Genomic DNA, 20,846 nt, shown 5'->3' on the forward strand with positions numbered 1-20,846 from the left:
CTATATGGCTAGTGGAATCACATCACCAGTTTTGTTCACCCTCGGTCTGGGACTTACAACGCCTTACTCCTTGGGTGTTTCGGTCTGAAATTTTTACCAGACGTTCTTCACCGTGTCTACTGAGTTTTGGCTGACATTTGAGCCCCAGATTCGTACCACAAGATTGGCAATAAATTTTTTATTCATCACTGCCAGGACTGAAAGGAAGGTTCGTTTGTGTGTGAAACTGTTTGGTTTTTTTCGTGGGCGAATACTCATCCGTTTGACCTGATATTTTTCGCGTTTTGTCCCAAATTCAGTGGAGATCCTTACGTGGAATTTCAGGAATAAAATATTTCGGGAGAATTTTTCAGAAATTTTGTGCAAACCAAGGCTATCCTCTACCGAAACATGTGAAATTTCGTTCTACTTTATGAAATTTTATTCTGGGTCCGTATTGCGCTGAAAAAATTCAAACAAATACTTTCATATGTTGTTTGCACACGGGTAAGGAGGCACGTCCATAAAAAAAGTCACAAAAAGAAGATACGGGGGAGAAAAGCCAGGACGTTTTGTTTTCGGAAAACCAGTTTTGTTCAAGTTCGGTCTGGGACTTACTACGCCTTACTCCTTGGGTGTTTTGGTCTAAAAATTTTACCAGACGTTCTTCACCATGTCTACTGATTTTTGGCTTAGATTTGAGCCTTAGATTCGTCCCACAAGATTGGCAATAAATTTTTTATTCATCACTGCCAGAACTGAAAGGAAGGTTCGTTTGTGTGTGAAACTGTTTGGTTTTTTTCGTGGGCGAATACTCATCCATTTGACCTGAAATTTGTCGCGTTTTGTCCCAAATTCAGTGGAGATTCTTACGTGGAATTTCAAGAAAAAACTATTTCGGGAGAATTTTTCAGAAATTTTGTGCAAACCAAGGCTATCCTCTACCGAAACTTGTGAAATATCGCTCTACTTTTTGATATTTTATTCTGGGTCCGTATTGCGCTAAAAAAATTCACACAAGTACTTTCATATGTTGTTTGCACACGGGTAAGGAGGCACGTCCATAAAAAAAATCACAAAAAGAAGATACAAGGGAGAAAAGTCAGGACGTTTTGTTTTCGGAACACCAGTTTTGTTCACCCTCGGTCTGGGACATACTATTCTTTACTCCTTGGGTGTTTTGGTCTAAAAATTTTACCAGACGTTCTTCACCGTGTCTACTGATTTTTGGCTTAGATTTGAGCCTCAGATTCGTCCCACAAGATTGGCAATAAATGTTTTATTCATCACTGCCAGAACTGAAAGGAAGGTTCGTTTGTGTGTGAAACTGTTTGGTTTTTTTCGTGGGCGAATTCTCATCCATTTGACCTGAAATTTGTCGCGTTTTGTCCCAAATTCAGTGGAGATTCTTACGTGGAATTTCAAGAAAAAACTATTTCGGGAGAATTTTTCAGAAATTTTGTGCAAACCAAGGCTATCCTCTACCGAATCTTGTGAAATTTCACCCTACTTTCTGAAATTTTATTCTAGGTCCGTATTGCGCTGAAAAAATTCACACAAGTACTTTCATATGTCTTTTGCACCCGGCTAAGGAGGCACGTCCATAAAAAAAATCACAAAAAGAAGATACGGGGGAGAAAATCGAGGACGTTTTGTTTTCGAAAAACCAGTTTTGTTCACGTTCGGTCTGGGACTTACTACACCTTAGTCCTTGGGTGTTTTGGTGATAAATTTTTACCAGACGTTCTCACCGTGTCTACTGAGTTTTGGCTTAGATTTGAGCCCCAGATTCGTCCCACAAGATTGGCAATAAGTTTTTTATTCATCACTGCCATGAATGAAAGGAAGGGTCGTTTGTGTGTGAAACTGTTTCGTTTTTTTCGTGGGCGAATACTCATCCGTTTAACCTAAAATTTGTCGCGTTTTGTCCCAAATTCAGTGGAGATTCTTACGTGGAATTTCAGGATAAAAGTATTACGGGAGAATTTTTCAGAAATTTTGTGCAAACCAAGGCTATCCTCTACCGAAACTTGTGAAATTTCGCCCTACTTTCTGAATTTTTATTATGGGTCCATATTGCGTTGAAAAAATTCACACAAGTACTCTCATATGTTGTTTGCCCCCAGGTAAGGAGGCATGTCCATAAAAAAAATCACAAAATGAAGATACGGGTGAGAAAATCCAGGACGTTTTCTTTTCGGAAAACCAGTTCTGTTCACCCTCGGTATGGGACTTACTACACCTTACTCCTTGGGTGTTTTGGTCATAAATTGTTACCAGACGTTCTTCACCGTATCTACTGAGTTTTGGCTGAGATTTGAGCCCCAGATTCGTCCCACAAGATTGGCAATAAGTTTTTTATTGATTACTGCAAGGACTGAAAAGAAGGTTTGTTTGTGTGTGAAACTGTTTAGTTTTTTTCGTGGACGAATTCTCATCCGTTTGACCTGAAATTTGTCGCGTTTTGTCCCAAATTCAGTGGAGATTCTTACGTGCAATTTCAGGAAGAAAATATTTCGGGAGAATTTTTCATAAAATTTGTGCAAACCAAGGTTATTCTCTACCGAAACTTGCGAATTTTCGCCCTACTTTCTGAAATTTTATTTTGGGTCCGTATTGCGCTTAAAAAATTCACACAAGTACTTTCATATGTTGTTTGCACCCGGGTAAGGAGGCATGTCCATAAAAAAATCACAAAATGAAGATACAGGGGAGAAAAGCCAGGACGTGTTGTTTTCGGAAAACCAGTTTTGTTCACCCTTGGTCTGGGACTTACTACGCCTTACTCCTTGGGTGTTTTGGTCTGAAATTTTTACCAGACGTTCTTCACCGTGTCTACTGAGTTTTGGCTGAGATTTGAGCCCCAGTTTGTCCCACAATATTGGCAATAAATTTTTTATTCATCACTGCCAGGACTAAAAGGAAGGTTCGTTTGTGTGTGAAACTGTTTGGTTTTTCGTGGGCGAATACTCATCCGTTTGACCTGAAGTTTTCCGCGTTTTGTCCCAAATTCAGTGGAGATTCTTAATTCGAATTTAAGGAAAAAAAACTATTCCGGGAGAATTTTTCAGAAATTTTGTGCAAACCAAGGTCCTCTACCGAAACTTGTGAAATTTCGCCGTATTTTCTGAAATTTTATTCTGGGACCGTATTGCGGGTAAAAAATTCACACAAGTACTTTCATATGTTGTTTGCACCCGGGTAAGGAGGCACGTCCATAAAAAAAATCACAAAAAGAAGATACGGGGGAGCAAAGCCAGGACTTTTTGTTTTCGGAAAACGAGTCTTGTTCACCCTCGGTCTGGGACTTCCTACGCCTTACAACTTCGGTGTTTTGGTCTGAAATTTTTACCAGACGTTCTTTACCATGTCTACTGAGTTTTGGCTACGATTTCAGCCCCATATTCGTCCCACAAGATTGGCAATAAATTTTTTATTCATCACTGCCAGGACGGAAAGGAAGGTTCGTTTGTGTGTGAAACTGTTTGATTTTTTTCGTGGGCGAATACTCATCCGTTTGACGTGAAATTTGTCGCGTTTTATCCCAAATTCAGTGGAGATTCTTACGTGGAATTTCAGGATAAAACTATTTCGGGAGAATTTTTCATAAATTTTGTGCAAACCAAGGCTATGCTCTACCGAAATTTGTGAAATTTCGCCCTACTTTGTGAAATTTTATTCTGGGTCCGTATTGCGCTGAAAAAATTCACCAAGTACTTTCATATGTTGTTTGCACCCGGGTAAGGAGGCACGTCCATAAAAAAAATCACAAAAAGAAGATAAGGGGGAGAAAAGCCAGGACGTTTTTTTTTTGGAAAACCAGTTTTGTTCACCATCGGTTTGGGACTTACTACGCCTTACTCCTTGGGTGTTTTGGTCCAAAATTTTTACCAGACGTTCTTCACCGTGTCTACTGAGTTTTGGCTGAGATTTGAGCCCGAAATTTGTCCCACAAGATTGGCAATAAGTTTTTTATTCATCACTGCCACGACTGAAAGGAAGGTTCATTTGTGTGTGAAACTGTTTTGTTTTTTTCGTGGGCGAATACTCATCCGTTTGACCTGAAACTTGTCGCGTTTTGTCCCAAATTCAGTAAAGATTCCTACGTGGAATTTCAGGAAAAAACTATTTCGGGAGAATTTTTCTGAAATTTTGTGCAAACCAAGGCTATCCTCTACCGAAACTTGTGAAATTTTGCCCTACTTTCTGAAATTTTATTCTGGGTCCGTATTGCGCTGAAAAAATGCACACAAGTACTTTCATATGATGTTTGCACCCGGTTAAGGAGGCACGTCCATAAAAAAAATCACAAAAAGAAGATACGGGGGAGAAAAGCCAGGACGTTTTGTTTTCGGAACACCAGTTTTGTTCACCCTCGGTCTTGAACTTACTACGCCTTACTCCTTCTGTGTTTTGGTCTAAAATTTTTACCAGACGTTCTTCACCGTGTCTACTGAGTTTTGGCTGAGATTTGTGACCCATATTCGTCCCACAAGATTGGCAATAAATTTTTTATTCATCACTGCCAGGACTGAAAGGAAGGTTCGTTTGTGTGTGAAACTGTTTGGTTTTTTTCGTGGGCGAATACTAATCCGTTTGACGTGAAATTTGTCGCGTTTTGTCCCAAACTCAGTGGAGATTCTTACGTGGAGTTTCAGGAAAAAACTATTTCGGGAGAATTTTTCAGAAATTTTGTGCAAACCAAGGCTATCCTCTACCGAAACTTGTGAAATTTCGCCCTACTTTCTGAAATTTTATTCTGGGTCCGTATTGCGCTGAAAAAATTCAAGCAAGTACTTTCATATGTTGTTTGCACACGGGTAAGGAGGCACTTCCATAAAAAAAATCACAAAAAGAAGATACCGGGGAGAAAAGCCAGGACGTTTTTTTTCGGAAAACCAGTTTTGTTCAACCTCGGTCTGGGACTTACTACGCCTTACTCCTTGGGTGTTTTGGTCTGAAATTTTTACCAGACGTTCTTCACCGTGTCTACTGAGTTTTGGCTGAGATTTGAGCCCGAAATTCGTCCCACAAGATTGGCAATAAGTTTTTTATTCATCACTGCCACGACTGAAAGGAAGGTTCATTTGTGTGTGAAACTATTTGGTTTTTTTCGTTGGCGAATACTCATCCGTTTGACCTGAAATTTGTCGCGTTTTGACCCAAATTCAGTGGAAATTCTTACGTGGAATTTCAGGAAAAAACTATTTCGGGAGAATTTTTCAGAAATTTTGTGCAAACCAAGGCTATCTCCTCTACTGAAACTTGTGAAATTTCGCCCTACTTTCTGAAATTTTATTCTGGGTCCGTATTGCGCTGAAAAAATTCAAGCAAGTACTTTCATATGTTGTTTGCACCCGGGTAAGGAGGCACGTCCATAAAAAAAATCACAAAAAGAAGATACGGGGGAGAAAAGCCAGGACGTTTTTTTTTCGGAAAACCAGTTTTGTTCAACCTCGGTCTGGGATTTACTACACCTTACTCCTTGGGTGTTTTGGTCTGAAATTTTTACCAGTCGTTCTTCACCGTGTCTACTGAGTTTAGGCTGAGATTTGAGCCCCAGATTCGTCCCACAAGATTGGCAATAAATTTTTTATTCATCACTGCCAGGACTGTAAGGAAGGTTCGTTTGTGTGTGAAACTGTTTGGTTTTTTTCGTGGGGCAATACTCATCCGTTTGACCTGAAATTTGTCGCGTTTTGTCCCAAATTCAGTGGACATTCTTATGTGGAATTTCAGAAAAAAACTATTTCGGGAGAATTTTTCAGAAATTTTGTGCAAACCAAGGCTATCTCCTCTACTGAAACTTGTGAAATTTCGCCCTACTTTCTGAAATTTTATTCTGGGTCCGTATTGCGCTGAAAAAATTCAAGCAAGTACTTTCATATGTTGTTTGCACACGGGTAAGGAGGCACTTCCATAAAAAAAATCACAAAAAGAAGATACCGGGAAGAAAAGCCAGGACGTTTTTTTTCGGAAAACCAGTTTTGTTCAACCTCGGTTTGGGACTTACTACGCCTTACTCCTTGGGTGTTTTGGTCTGAAATTTTTACCAGTCGTTCTTCACCGTGTCTACTGAGTTTAGGCTGAGATTTGAGCCCCAGATTCGTCCCACAAGATTGGCAATAAATTTTTTATTCATCACTGCCAGGACTGAAAGGAAGGTTCGTTTGTGTGTGAAACTGTTTGGTTTTTTTCGTGGGCGAATACTCATCCGTTTGACCTGAAATTTGTCGCGTTTTGTCCCAAATTCAGTGGAGATTCTTACGTGGAATTCCAGGAAATAACTCTTCCGGGAGAATTTTCAGAAATTTTGTGCATACCAAGGCTATCCTCTACCGATACTTGTGAAATTTCGCCCTACTTTCTGAAATTTTATTCTGGGTCCGTATTGCGCTGAGAAAATTCACACAAGTACTTTCATATGTTGTTTGCACTCGAGTAAGGAGGCACGTCCATAAAAAAATCACAAAACGAAGATACGGGGGAGAAAAGCCAGGACATTTTGTTTTCGGAAAACCAGTTTTGTTCACCCTCGGTCTGGGACTTACTACGCCTTACTCCTTGGGTGTTTTGGTCTGACATTTTTACCAGACGTTCTTCACCGCGTCTGCAGAGTTTTGACTGAGATTTGAGCTCCAGATTCGTCCCACAAGATTGGCAATAAATTTTTTATTCATCACTGCCAAGACTGAAAGGAAGGTTCGTTTGTGTGTGAAACTGTTTGGTTTTTTTCGTTGGCGAATACTAATCCGTTTGACGTGAAATTTGTCGCATTTTGTCCCAAATTCAGTGGAGATTCTTACGTGGAGTTTCAGGAAAAAACTATTTCGGGAGAATTTTTCAGAAATTTTGTGCAAACCAAGGCTATCCTCTACCGAAACTTGTGAAATTTCGCCCTACTTTCTGAAATTTTATTCTGGGTCCGTATTGCGCTGAAAAAATTCAAGCAAGTACTTTCATATGTTGTTTGCACACGGGTAAGGAGGCACTTCCATAAAAAAAATCACAAAAAGAAGATACCGGGGAGAAAAGCCAGGACGTTTTTTTTCGGAAAACCAGTTTTGTTCAACCTCGGTCTGGGACTTACTACGCCTTACTCCTTGGGTGTTTTGGTCTGAAATTTTTACCAGACGTTCTTCACCGTGTCTACTGAGTTTTGGCTGAGATTTGAGCCCGAAATTCGTCCCACAAGATTGGCAATAAGTTTTTTATTCATCACTGCCACGACTGAAAGGAAGGTTCATTTGTGTGTGAAACTATTTGGTTTTTTTCGTTGGCGAATACTCATCCGTTTGACCTGAAATTTGTCGCGTTTTGACCCAAATTCAGTGGAAATTCTTACGTGGAATTTCAGGAAAAAACTATTTCGGGAGAATTTTTCAGAAATTTTGTGCAAACCAAGGCTATCTCCTCTACTGAAACTTGTGAAATTTCGCCCTACTTTCTGAAATTTTATTCTGGGTCCGTATTGCGCTGAAAAAATTCAAGCAAGTACTTTCATATGTTGTTTGCACCCGGGTAAGGAGGCACGTCCATAAAAAAAATCACAAAAAGAAGATACGGGGGAGAAAAGCCAGGACGTTTTTTTTTCGGAAAACCAGTTTTGTTCAACCTCGGTCTGGGATTTACTACACCTTACTCCTTGGGTGTTTTGGTCTGAAATTTTTACCAGTCGTTCTTCACCGTGTCTACTGAGTTTAGGCTGAGATTTGAGCCCCAGATTCGTCCCACAAGATTGGCAATAAATTTTTTATTCATCACTGCCAGGACTGTAAGGAAGGTTCGTTTGTGTGTGAAACTGTTTGGTTTTTTTCGTGGGGCAATACTCATCCGTTTGACCTGAAATTTGTCGCGTTTTGTCCCAAATTCAGTGGACATTCTTATGTGGAATTTCAGAAAAAAACTATTTCGGGAGAATTTTTCAGAAATTTTGTGCAAACCAAGGCTATCTCCTCTACTGAAACTTGTGAAATTTCGCCCTACTTTCTGAAATTTTATTCTGGGTCCGTATTGCGCTGAAAAAATTCAAGCAAGTACTTTCATATGTTGTTTGCACACGGGTAAGGAGGCACTTCCATAAAAAAAATCACAAAAAGAAGATACCGGGAAGAAAAGCCAGGACGTTTTTTTTCGGAAAACCAGTTTTGTTCAACCTCGGTTTGGGACTTACTACGCCTTACTCCTTGGGTGTTTTGGTCTGAAATTTTTACCAGTCGTTCTTCACCGTGTCTACTGAGTTTAGGCTGAGATTTGAGCCCCAGATTCGTCCCACAAGATTGGCAATAAATTTTTTATTCATCACTGCCAGGACTGAAAGGAAGGTTCGTTTGTGTGTGAAACTGTTTGGTTTTTTTCGTGGGCGAATACTCATCCGTTTGACCTGAAATTTGTCGCGTTTTGTCCCAAATTCAGTGGAGATTCTTACGTGGAATTCCAGGAAATAACTCTTCCGGGAGAATTTTCAGAAATTTTGTGCATACCAAGGCTATCCTCTACCGATACTTGTGAAATTTCGCCCTACTTTCTGAAATTTTATTCTGGGTCCGTATTGCGCTGAGAAAATTCACACAAGTACTTTCATATGTTGTTTGCACTCGAGTAAGGAGGCACGTCCATAAAAAAATCACAAAACGAAGATACGGGGGAGAAAAGCCAGGACATTTTGTTTTCGGAAAACCAGTTTTGTTCACCCTCGGTCTGGGACTTACTACGCCTTACTCCTTGGGTGTTTTGGTCTGACATTTTTACCAGACGTTCTTCACCGCGTCTGCAGAGTTTTGACTGAGATTTGAGCTCCAGATTCGTCCCACAAGATTGGCAATAAATTTTTTATTCATCACTGCCAAGACTGAAAGGAAGGTTCGTTTGTGTGTGAAACTGTTTGGTTTTTTTCGTTGGCGAATACTAATCCGTTTGACGTGAAATTTGTCGCATTTTGTCCCAAATTCAGTGGAGATTCTTACGTGGAGTTTCAGGAAAAAACTATTTCGGGAGAATTTTTCAGAAATTTTGTGCAAACCAAGGCTATCCTCTACCAAAACTTGTGAAATTTCGCCCTACTTTCGGAAATTTTATTATGGGTCTGTATTGCGCTGAAAAAATTCACACAAGTACTTTCATATGTTGTTTGCATCCGAGTAAGGAGGCACTTCCATAAAAAAAATCACAAAAAGAAGATAAGGGGGAGAAAAGCCAGGACGTTTTGTTTTCGGAAAACCAGTTTTGTTCACCATCGGTTTGGGACTTACTACGCCTTACTCCTTGGGTGTTTTGGTCTGAAATTTTTACCAGACGTTCTTCACCGTGTCTACTGAGTTTTGGCTGAGATTTGAGCCCGAAATTCGTCCCACAAGATTGGCAATAAATTTTTTATTCATCACTGCCAGGACCGAAAGGAAGGTTCGTTTGTGTGTGAAACTGTTTGGTTTTTTTCGTGGGCGAATACTCATCCGTTTGACCTGAAATTTGTCGCGTTTTGTCCCAAATTCAGTGGAGATTCTTACGTGGAATCCAGGAAATAACTCTTCCGGGTGAATTTTTCAGAAAGTTTGTGCATACCAAGGCTATCCTCTACCGATACTTGTGAAATTTCGCCCTACTTTCTGAAATTTTATTCTGGGTCCGTATTGCGCTGAGAAAATTCACACAAGTACTTTCATATGTTGTTTGCACTCGAGTAAGGAGGCACGTCCATAAAAAAATCACGAAAAGAAGATACGGGGGAGAAAAGCCAGGACGTTTTGTTTTCGGAAAACCAGTTTTGTTCACCCTCGGTCTGGGACTTACTACGCATTACTCCTGGGGTGTTTTGGTCTGAAAGTTTTACCAGACGTTCTTCACCGTGTCTACTGAGTTTTGGCTGAGATTTGAGCCCCATATTCGTCCTACAAGATTGGCAATAAATTTTTTATTCATCACTGCGAGGACTAAAAGGAAGGTTCGTTTGTGTGTGAAACTGTTTGGTTTTTTTCGTGGGCGAATACTCATCCGTTTGTCCTGAAATTTGTCGCGTTTTATCCCAAATTCAGTTGAGATTCTTACGTGGAATTTCAGGTAAAAACTATTTCGGGAGAATTTTTCAGAAATTTTGTACAAATCAAGGCTATCCATTTACTTCTCCAAACCTATGCTCAATTAATAGAGAAAAGCCAATTTTTCATGCAGTCACTTTTTGATTATCAAGAAACCGTGTGTTTAAAGGGACTAAAACATAGTACTCTAAAATTGTTATATTCCATTTACTTTTCATAGGTTAAATGAGACCACATACACATGTTCATCTAGCACCATTAAATAATTTGTGGGCACAAAAATGTAATACATCATAAACAGAGATAATTTGAACTTAGTTTATTGTCAGAAAAGGCAAATAAAGATTAAACATAAAATGAAGTAAGCAACAATTGGGTTGAAATACCTGCATTTAGCTACACAAAATTCATGGTTGTTTTTCTGCTTTTGGGTCAAATGAAAGCAGACTGTTTCTTCTTGCACCTCCATACCTTCTTCTCTCACCTCCATATATTTTTGAATTTCCAAAAATGCCCCTCTATAATATTCCGGATTATATAATCTGGAAGTCATTTTCAAATTTATAATTAGCTTCCGTATTATATAATCTGGAAACCTTTTTTCAGATACATTATTACTTTCTGAATTACATAATCCGAAAGTCTTATTTAGCTTCCAGATTATGTAATCCGGAAATCTTTTTTCAAATGTTTTACGGATTACATAATCCGGAAACTGTTATGGGTGTGACAAAAAAGGATAAAAATGTATTTTCATATTGTGGATGGAGGTCGCAGAAGAAGATATGGAGGTGCAGGAAGAAACAGTCATGAAAGCATGGATACATTAATGACCCAAAGGCTATGGTAGATTGGAGAAAGCCTTCTAAATAAAGCCCAACAATATCACACTCCTACACAACCAAATCCAATGTACCTTCTGGAGTAGTGAATGCGTGTTTCTATGAGTCCCAAATCCGAATTTTGAAATCTGAATATTGAAAATTATTCAAATTAATTAAATTTGATATTAATTTCATAGGAAACTGAACATGCATTAAGTTCAAAGTTTTTAATATTAATAATACAAATTTTTTTCTTAATAGAAAATATTTTGTATAACAGAGTATTATATTTATAACAAACTTATTTATTTTATCTATATATATATAATAAATATTATATTATTTCATTTTAAAGTTTAATCATACATGATATTAGAATTAATATATTATATTTAAAAGTCTGATTGACTCAATTTTTTCCTGTTTGTTTAAAATCTTGATAAATCAGATTTGGATTTAACTAAAATTAGGCAATTTCTTCCTCCACCATATCAATTTCAACATGCACCCAATCAACTCTAGAAAATGACAAAAATACCCCTCTTAAATGACGAAAATAACCTTACATAAAAATGGGAAAAATTAATTTTGAAACTTTTATCTGAAATATTTTGGATTTCAATTTTCGGAACATATTTTTGAATTCTGAAATTTTTTATCCATAATGTATTTTTAGTTTTGTGTTCAGAATTTTTTTTCCAGCATGTATTTTTTTATTTCTCAATTATAATTATTATTTCGGATTTTTTAATTTGGAATAAGGGTAGTTTTGGAAATTTAAAAAATTGATATGGTGGAGGTTAAAATTGATATGGTGCAGGAGGGTAGTTTTGGAAATTTAAAAAATTGAAATGGTGAAGGTTAAAATTGGACAGCTTCTTCCTGCACCTCCATGACTTCTTCTCCCACCCCATACTAAAAGTACATTTACTAATATACCCCTCAGTAAAAATATTAAAAATTAAAAATAATAGTTTAATATACCTTTAACCTACCTAATCTTCACTTTCACTTTCACTTGTGCGTTTTCTCTCTGCAGCGGCGCCACTCCACACCTCCATTCTCAGATTTTTTTCTCTTTATCTCTCCACACCTCCATTGGAAGATTTTTTCTCATCATCTCTCTTCATCTCTGTAAACTCCACATTCTCTAGCACTCACACATCCAAAGTGTCCTCTTCACAGGTTAGTAAGTTGAATTTTCCATATTTTTCATTGCTTTTGAACCTGTTGCTGCTGTGTAATCCGTTTGTAGTGTAATCCGGTACGCTGTGCATTTTTCATAATAGGCACCGAATTATGTAATCCGGTATAGTTGTTTATGTAAAGTAATATCGGATTACATAATCCGGTATAGGTTATTTTAGTAATCCAGTACTGTGTGCATTTTTCATAATAGGCACCGGATTATGTAATAATCCGGTATAGTTGTGAATGGAAAGTAATACCGGATTACTTAATCCGGTTTAGTTTATTTTAGTAATTCCGAATTAGGTAATCCGGTTTAGGTGTTTTAGTAATTCCAGATTACCTAATCCGGTTTAGGTTTAATTGTGTGTGTTTCGGATTATGTAATCCGGTTTAGGTTTACATTGTGTGTGTTTCGGATTATGTAATCCGGTAATATTCTTACAAAGTTTGCATTTTTGTGTTTTTGTTATATATTTAGTTTACAACCCACTTGTTAAAAACTATTTTTAAATTTTATATTATGTACACAAATTCATGATTATATTATTTATTATTTGTAAATAATTGAAATTTAAATTGTGTTGTGGATAGATATGGCTAAAACTAGAGGTGGTGGATCTCAAGATCATGACCGCAGAAGACCGACGGCATCCGTCCGTAGAAGAGACCGAGGTGGTGTCGAGGAAAGGATTGATGATGATGTTCATATTGATAATGACAATGAACAAGAATTACAGAATGATGACCAAGTAGAGCACGGAGAAGGGTTTCCTGGAGGACCTTCTGATATATCTTTACTGGTAAATTTTGCTGACCATGTTACTGTTAAGCTTTGGGAGGGTGAGATAAGAACGAAAAAACCTTCAATTAAATTATCTTTATTAATTATTGTTTAGGGTTTAGGGTTTAGGGTTTAGGGTTTAGGGTAGGAAATTATGAGCACTTCTCGGGCATGGATTTATGAGCACTTCTCGGGCATGGGAAGAAGGGATATTAATCCCTCATATGACGATGTACACCCGCGGGCAGCACGGTATATTGTTGCCCATTAGATTTGCGCAGTTGGTGATGTGCGGGCGCAGTTGGATGGGGTCACACACGATGACATCATCTGGACTCCGTATGAGGACCATAGATTGAGCAGACCATTTGAGACCATCTATTTATTCTCGGGTCACTTGCGATTGGGCAGCTTATCACATAGACATATGCCCGAGCGTGTTTTGCGCCAATTTGGGTACGAGCAGAGCATTCCATCATCACCGATGGCGGCTGATGCTCCTAGTGCACATGTCATTGATCAAAGGTGGTTGCAGTTTGATTACCACGTGGTGACAGGTTTGAGAGTTGCTTCTAGTCCATCTGCATGTGTTCCTGAGTACATGTCTTGGTTTAGGACGGTATCACACCCATACATTCGCAGAGGTGAACTTGGAGATCGACCCAGTGTTGTACCACGTCGTCGCCTTCGTAGTCCAAATGCTGAGCATGCAGGTCATTCATCTCAAGATGAGCGTGCACATGCGGTAAGTTTTTTTTATTGTTATGTGATTAAACAATATATTTAACAAGTTTAATTTATTTTGAAATTGGTGCAGGGTATATTTAGGCGCATTGTTAGTATCCTCCAGCGCATGATAGATTGTCGTCAGGTCACTGCAGGCACTGACGCATATGAGAGTACGGAGGCAGCGCTGCAGTTAGCCCGGAGTGTGACAGATGACGGGGCAGTTTACACGAGACGATCACGTAATGTTCGTGGACGTCGTTGATATTTTTTTATTACATGATTGTAATGATAGTAACTTTGTATGTGTACAATATGGTTTAATTAATTTATGTTATAGTGTTTGTTATTTTATTTTTTATCTGACATAAATGCGAATAAATTATGAATCGAAATTGAAGTAATAAATTATGAATCAAAACTTAAGTAATAAATTATGTATCAGAAATCGACATAATAAATTATGTTTACATCAATCGTCTCCAAGGTTCACATATGTCGGGCTAATACTGATTAATTGGGTAAAAGATTGCATCCGAGCAATGTAATATGATGACCATAACCTTGCCTCTGGGTAACAATGTGTACACCATAAAATGTCAGCGGTAGGTATGGGACAATCATCAAGCAATTTTACTTGCACCACAAATGGAAATTAGCAAACAAAGGAATATATATATAATGTGTTGAGTAATAACCTTACCTGCACAAAGTGTGAATCATACACATGACCAATACATAGTAATCGGTGTAGACTAGCATCGGTAGGGGGTGCAGTACGCAATGGAAAAATAGTAATATTTTGTTTCAATGACAAACAAACTAAGATAATATTGTATCTGCTTGTTATTAAGTATCCCATATCCGGTATTGTCATCCATTTTTCAACACTAGCCTGCAAAATGCAATAATGAAATTAGATTGCATACAAGTTCAATTAATCAATGCACATGAGTCTTATGAATATGTACTTACCACTGACAACTCATCCACTAGTGGTGCACATAATGTTGTCATGTCCGGATAGGCAATTTCACGCAACTTGTTTTTGATTGTCACTTTGCCACAAATATCAACCTCGTTGAACCGGGATAGAATCACATCCCATTCTTGTTGAATTGACAACCGAGATGATGAATCACATTCAAATAAACCTGAAAAACTCAGTCTCGTCCACATAACATGAACTTCATTAAGAGGAATCACACCCATAGCATACCTGGCTAACTGACAAGCACATGGTAATCCGTGAGTCTGTCTGAGTACACATCCACATCGTTCACTATCAAATCCCACATCATTGACCCGATTAAACTCTTCAGCAATGAGAATTAAAGCATGTTTAGATATAGAGCCAACCAACATTTTATACAATTGCACATTGAATGTGTGTCCTATCACATGTAGACTCATTTGAAATGATGCCTTAATCTCGTTATGTTGAAGTATAATAACATGCTTGATAGCATCCCAACACGAGCACAGGTCTCCCATGCTATTTTGTAATATTCGTTTCAAAGACCAATGAGCTGATTCAACCCTGTATAAGTATAAAACATAATAAAACAATTACACATTATACACGTTCTAAACAAAGTAAAAGTATTCATATACCTGTTTGATGTTGTATTTCCCAAATGCATTAACAAATTTGTCCAACACTTGACAAACTTTTCTTTGTGCGGAATAATCCAAGTGTTCTTCACATATTCAAAAAGTAATGGCCACGGTGAACAAATAGTTTCAAAATTTTTCACAAACTCATCAAATTTACCAATCTCTGTACAGTCAATGATAGTCTTCCATGAATCCATCACAACTTCCCAAGCCTCGACAGAATCTACCAACATTTTACACTTTGCTTTAACATTCTTATTGATGTGAAACCGACAAAGAAGATTTCTTGTTTTAGGAAACACAATATTGATGGCATTCATCAAAGCAAGATCTCTATCACAAACAATGACTTCAGGCCCCACATGCGATGTCAAAAGTGACCCTCTAAATTTTTGTAATGCCCATATGAAGTTCTTTTCTTTCTCGCTAGATAAGAATGCAAAACCAGCAGAAAAGGACAAACCTGTACAAGTTACACCAACAATCTCAAGCAAAGGCAGTCGATATTTGTTTGTTTTGTAAGTTGTATCCATTAAGAATACAATGTTAAATGCATTCAAGAGTTTCACAGCATCAGGATGAGTCCAAAAAATATCACTAACAATATTTGAAGACTCATGACACGTACTCCAGTGAAGATAGTTGTCACGGTCTAACAACATCATTAACTGTTGTAATTCAGTTCTTGGTCCTCTAACTGATCTCTTGTACGAGTATCTTGCATTGTATATTTGCTTTATTGTTGTCATATTATCCTCATTATTCTCCTTCAAAGTACGTAGAATGTTACCTGGCTTAACCATACTTTTAGTCATATCAACAAGCATTGAATGTTCATTCGTTTTTAATCTGTCTGCATATGGATGACCAACTAAGGTATCATACAAATCATGATTATGAGTACCACATATTACCTTAAGTACCCAACCTTGACCCTTTCCAACAGGTTTACCTCGCAATTTAAAGGGACATTCACATTTTCGAGTACCAGTTACACTAACCTCCAAACCATCTTTATACTTTCTATAACTACCCCCCCTTTCACAGCCTAACAAGACATATGTCTTTCTCCCTTGCTTACCATTTGCTATGTCAGACCTAATAATGACAATAACAAAACCAAGTCCATAACCAACCCTACGGACCCATTCAAGTAAGTCTTCTCGCGAAGGAAACACCTACACAAAGTTATTCTAACAATATTACAAAATCACTTCTTCAAATTATAATGCAATAAACATAAATGAAATGAAATTTTATTCACCTCATCTGTTGTAAAATGGATACCATAGTCCCCTTCAAACAATCCATGTTGATGCACAGAATTCATTAATTCTTCCATACTTACACCTTCATTCATAAAACATAAGTTTTAATTTTATTATAATTTCCATAAATTCACATATGCAAAACAAAAATAGTAATTGACAACGTGACTTCCGGATTGTATAATCCATAAGTCAAATTTTAACAGCATAATGAATTCCGGATTACGTAATCCATAAGTCATTTCAGGTGACTTCCGGATTGTGTAATCCATAAGTCAAAATTTTCACAGCAAAATGACTACCGGATTGTATAATTCGTAAGTCATGTTTGAGTACTGGACTACGTAAGTCATGTTCTAAAATCACTTCCAGATTGTGTAATCCATAGTTCATTTGGTACCGGATTACACAATCCGGAAATATGAATTTGGCAGGTTCCGGATCCGGTATGCACAAAAGTTATCTAATCCGGAACGCTTTACTTAAGCACCAGATTATGTGATCCGTGGATCCACCGGATTAACTAATGCGGAAATATTTATTTAAGGGAGAAGAATGAGAATGAGAATGTACCTCACCGGTGCCAATGCCAACACCACCTACCACCGCTGCTACCTACCACCGTGCACCACCTACCACCGTTGCTACCTATCACCGTGCACCACCTCAACCACCTTCTCAAGCACCACCTCCAACACCACTTCAAGGACCACTTCAAGCACCACCTCCAGATGCACCCCACCACACGAAGTAACTTCCTTTCTCATTTTTATCTTTTTACTGAAGGATAATTTTGGTATTTTTAAATTTTATGGAGGTGCCCGAAGAAATCATGGAGGTGCAGGAAGAAGCTGTCTTAAAATTGATATGGTGCAGGAAGAATTTGCCCTAAAATTATCACATCATATTGTACTGGGCCAACATAAAGCCCAAGAAAGTACAAGGTCCAAACTATTTGGGCTGAAGTTCACGCAACATAAAAGTGTGGCATATTGACACTGTTTTCCTGCACCTCCATATAGGTAAGACGAAAAGATCATTTTGTGCTTAAAATAACCGATGGATTCTACAATCCATAAATTTTATTTCTTTTTTTTTATTTACACTTTCTGAATTTACAATCCGTAATATATATTTTGTTTTTAAAAATTCATTTCAGATTATAAAATGAAAAAATATTTCTGGATCCGATAATAACTTATGAATTATACAATCTAAAATACATATTATATTATAATAAAAGTGTTACAAATTTTGTAAGCAAATGAAAAATCTTAGCATATACTCATAAGGTAGGTTTGGAAATAAGAAATGTAGTGAGAATTTGCCTTCTTTTAATTTCATTTTCATAGTTATTTTTTTAAAATTTTTCACCTTTGACTCTATTTGAGCTAATTGTAAGTTGAAAGTCCCAATTAGATAAGAATAATATAAAAAAAAAATTACAAACAAATATTTTTTTTATATTCATTTATTTATGATTTATTGGGTTGGAATTTTTGAAGAATTTCATTACATAAAAAGCCAACACATTTTAAACCTTGAATTATTTGAAACACAGTAGGTAGGTCCTATGAGAAAGAGAAAGATGAGCTAAGAAATGAAAGAAAAGAAGTTATGATGGAGAATGCATGTCACATCTAAGAAGATCAAAAGGAAGAATAATTGGGCAATGGAAATGAGGAAGGTCTCGCGTGGTGTTTGATATTTGGCTCTCATTCTTCACCACCAACATCATCTTTTCCTTTGTCAACCCTATGCCGGTGCCGTCCATCATTTTTCCAACATTTTTCTCACACTTTCTTCAACTAAAACACATCTTTAAACCTAATTAACACATTTGTTTTCCCAAGGGATGGAGGTTCTATCAACATATTCATGACCATAGATACCAGATAGAAACAACTTTGTTATTTTTATAAAGGTTGAAACACTTCTGAAATGTTGTTTTTAATTTATTTATTTTGCTGATTAAACAATGTTTATGACCATAGAATAGAAATCAATGATGTTTTTTTTGAAAGAAAAGTGTTTAAGATCCTACCTCGACTACAAATAAGAACATTTCATAGTGTACACTCCAACATAATTATTAAATAAAAGTTAATTTTAGAGACCAAATAATTTGTTATTATATTGATCAAATTAAAAACCATTTTATAAATTAAAAAAATTATTGATATCTAGAATAGTTTTTATTATTAATAAAAAATTATAAAGTAATTTTTAAATTGATATCTAACCATTAACTATCAATCTTTAGCTACTAACTGCTTTATATTATAAACTAAGTTTATGTTTCTATTAGTCTTTTAGAGACTAATTTAGAATCTAAAATATTAGTACTAGCTAATTTAGATAATAATTTAAAAATCATTTTATAATTTTTTATTAATAATAGAAAACATTTAGATATCAATAATTTTTTAGTTTTTAAAATAATATCTAATCTAGTCTATATAATGACTAATTATTTATTGTAGTTAAATTTAATTGTTATTTAATAATTTTTTTTTATAATGACACGTGTAAGTCTAGTGTTATAAACATTTTTATAAGGTTGAGTTAAATTTAAAATCTAGTTAAAAAAATAAAAAACGCATAAGATACTATTTTTTGATAATGATAAAGATAGATACGTAGTTTGATTTGGTTGTCGGTGACCTTATTAGATTTTGTTGTTTTTAAGATTTGATTTGATAAGTAAATACAGAATTTAAAGTGACGTGTAGTTGTTTTGTCACATTCATGGTAGCTGATTCATATATGTCTACACAACTTCCTGCAAAAGGGCTTTAAGTTTCAATTATTGTCATCATCACCTATGTGCCTATATGTACATATAATTCTTCGGTTTTTCACAAATTATTAATGTTTCTCCAACCAAGTTAACTATTAATTAATCCCTGCCTTCATTTTTTTTTATATTTTTAATTTTTTATTGAATAAAATAAAATAAAAAAAAATTAAAATATTTAAAAGATGCTTAAACTTGTATGCAAAACCGTTTGAGATAAGACTACTTGATTGGACCTCCATATTACATTAAAAACAAACACAGTCCTATATTACATTTCTTGTTTTTCTCATGTTTATCTATCTATACATATAGTAAAATGTTCCCATCATATTTATCCTATTATTTTTTTTATCATAATGGCGATATTTTTGCTATTTTCATTATTATTATTATTATTATTATTATTATTATTATTATTATTATTATTATTATTATTATTATTATTATTATTATTATTATCTTTGTTAACAGTCAAATGTACATTTAAACTATCACTTATGATTAATTTTCTTTCTCTCGCATTATAATGGATGGCCATATATCATTCATATATATATATATATATATATATAATATTTTGAATAATTTTATGACATAATCTTTTTAGACATGTGCTGAAAATGTAACATTGACAAAAAGAAATAGTCATCTTTAAGTCTAAACATGTCCTATTTTATTTTTTCTATTGAAAGGGTTGAAGCACCCCAACACTTATATAATTTTTTTTATTTTTTCTATTGAAAGGGTTGAAGCACCCCAACACTTATATAATTTTTTTTCTCAGAAGAGAGTGTCATTTAGTGATTTTATTGATTGGAGACCATTATTCAAGCAATGAAAATTAGTCATATATTTAGTAATATTAAATATATTAAATTAAAATAGAAATTAGAGATCTCTACCACACATTCTCACAGTGAAACCTAATTACCAACTCGTGCGTTTGACTGTATAATAGGTGATGCGGTCCGATAGAGGGTGGTTTAATAAAGTCAATAAATTCTCACTCAGATAGATTATAAATGATTCTAATACTATTTTAATTGTGATTGAATCTTCTTGCCTAAGAGCTTTTTACTATTTTAGGGTTGGAGGACCCTAGGCACCTTCACTTAATAATTTCGTTGCTTATGTATTAAAGAAAACAAACCATAGACAAGTGCATGTGAGTGTGTATTTGTGTGTTTCAAGCGAATATATGAAACCTTTTACGTCCATTCATCCACGTACGAGGAACACAAACATGGCACCCGTAATAACAAGCAAAAGTTTGTGAAGATCACTACTTAAAAGAGTCTCAAAAGCACGAGTACGGTACTTTAATTAACCACTTGTAATTTCTTTTAATAAATAACAAACGATTCAACAACTTGCCTTTGCTTACAAAACTAAGTACTCGGGAATATTAGCTTTCTGAATATTTTTCTTTCTGAATATTTTTCTTTGATACTGATTAAGGTTTGGTATTAAATCTATCTCGTTAAAGGTAATATTAGTGAATTTTTCGTTCTCTAACTGATGTCTTGAACCTCTAGTATGTATGCACTCAATTAAAAATTATTGTTAGAACACTGGAGTTGATCCTTGAATTCTAAGTTACTTTTATTTAATTTTTGCAGGGTAGGC

At 35.9% G+C, this 20,846-nt stretch overlaps 2 protein-coding genes across 2 annotated transcripts; one reads left to right on the forward strand and one right to left on the reverse strand.

Moving 5' to 3' along the window:
* The first annotated feature begins 12,980 nt into the window (after positions 1-12,980).
* On the forward strand, positions 12,981-13,889 carry LOC150028156 (uncharacterized). Its single transcript, XM_090301796.1, has 2 exons — positions 12,981-13,554; positions 13,627-13,889. The coding sequence occupies exons 1-2, from the start codon at positions 13,237-13,239 to the stop codon at positions 13,798-13,800; spliced, it is 492 nt and encodes a 163-aa protein (XP_090157922.1). The 5' UTR covers positions 12,981-13,236; the 3' UTR covers positions 13,801-13,889.
* Positions 13,890-14,492: 603 nt separating this feature from the next.
* LOC150028157 (protein FAR1-RELATED SEQUENCE 8-like) lies at positions 14,493-17,187 on the reverse strand. The gene is made up of 4 exons (XM_090301073.1): positions 17,076-17,187; positions 16,417-16,502; positions 15,150-16,330; positions 14,493-15,075 (listed from the first exon to the last, which is right to left on the reverse strand). The coding sequence occupies exons 1-4, from the start codon at positions 17,185-17,187 to the stop codon at positions 14,493-14,495; spliced, it is 1,962 nt and encodes a 653-aa protein (XP_090157199.1).
* Between the last annotated feature and the right edge of the window lie 3,659 nt (positions 17,188-20,846).

This window comes from Phaseolus vulgaris, chromosome 4 (assembly GCF_051622355.1).
Source record: "Phaseolus vulgaris cultivar YP4 chromosome 4, ASM5162235v1, whole genome shotgun sequence".
Classification (NCBI taxonomy): domain Eukaryota; kingdom Viridiplantae; phylum Streptophyta; class Magnoliopsida; order Fabales; family Fabaceae; genus Phaseolus; species Phaseolus vulgaris.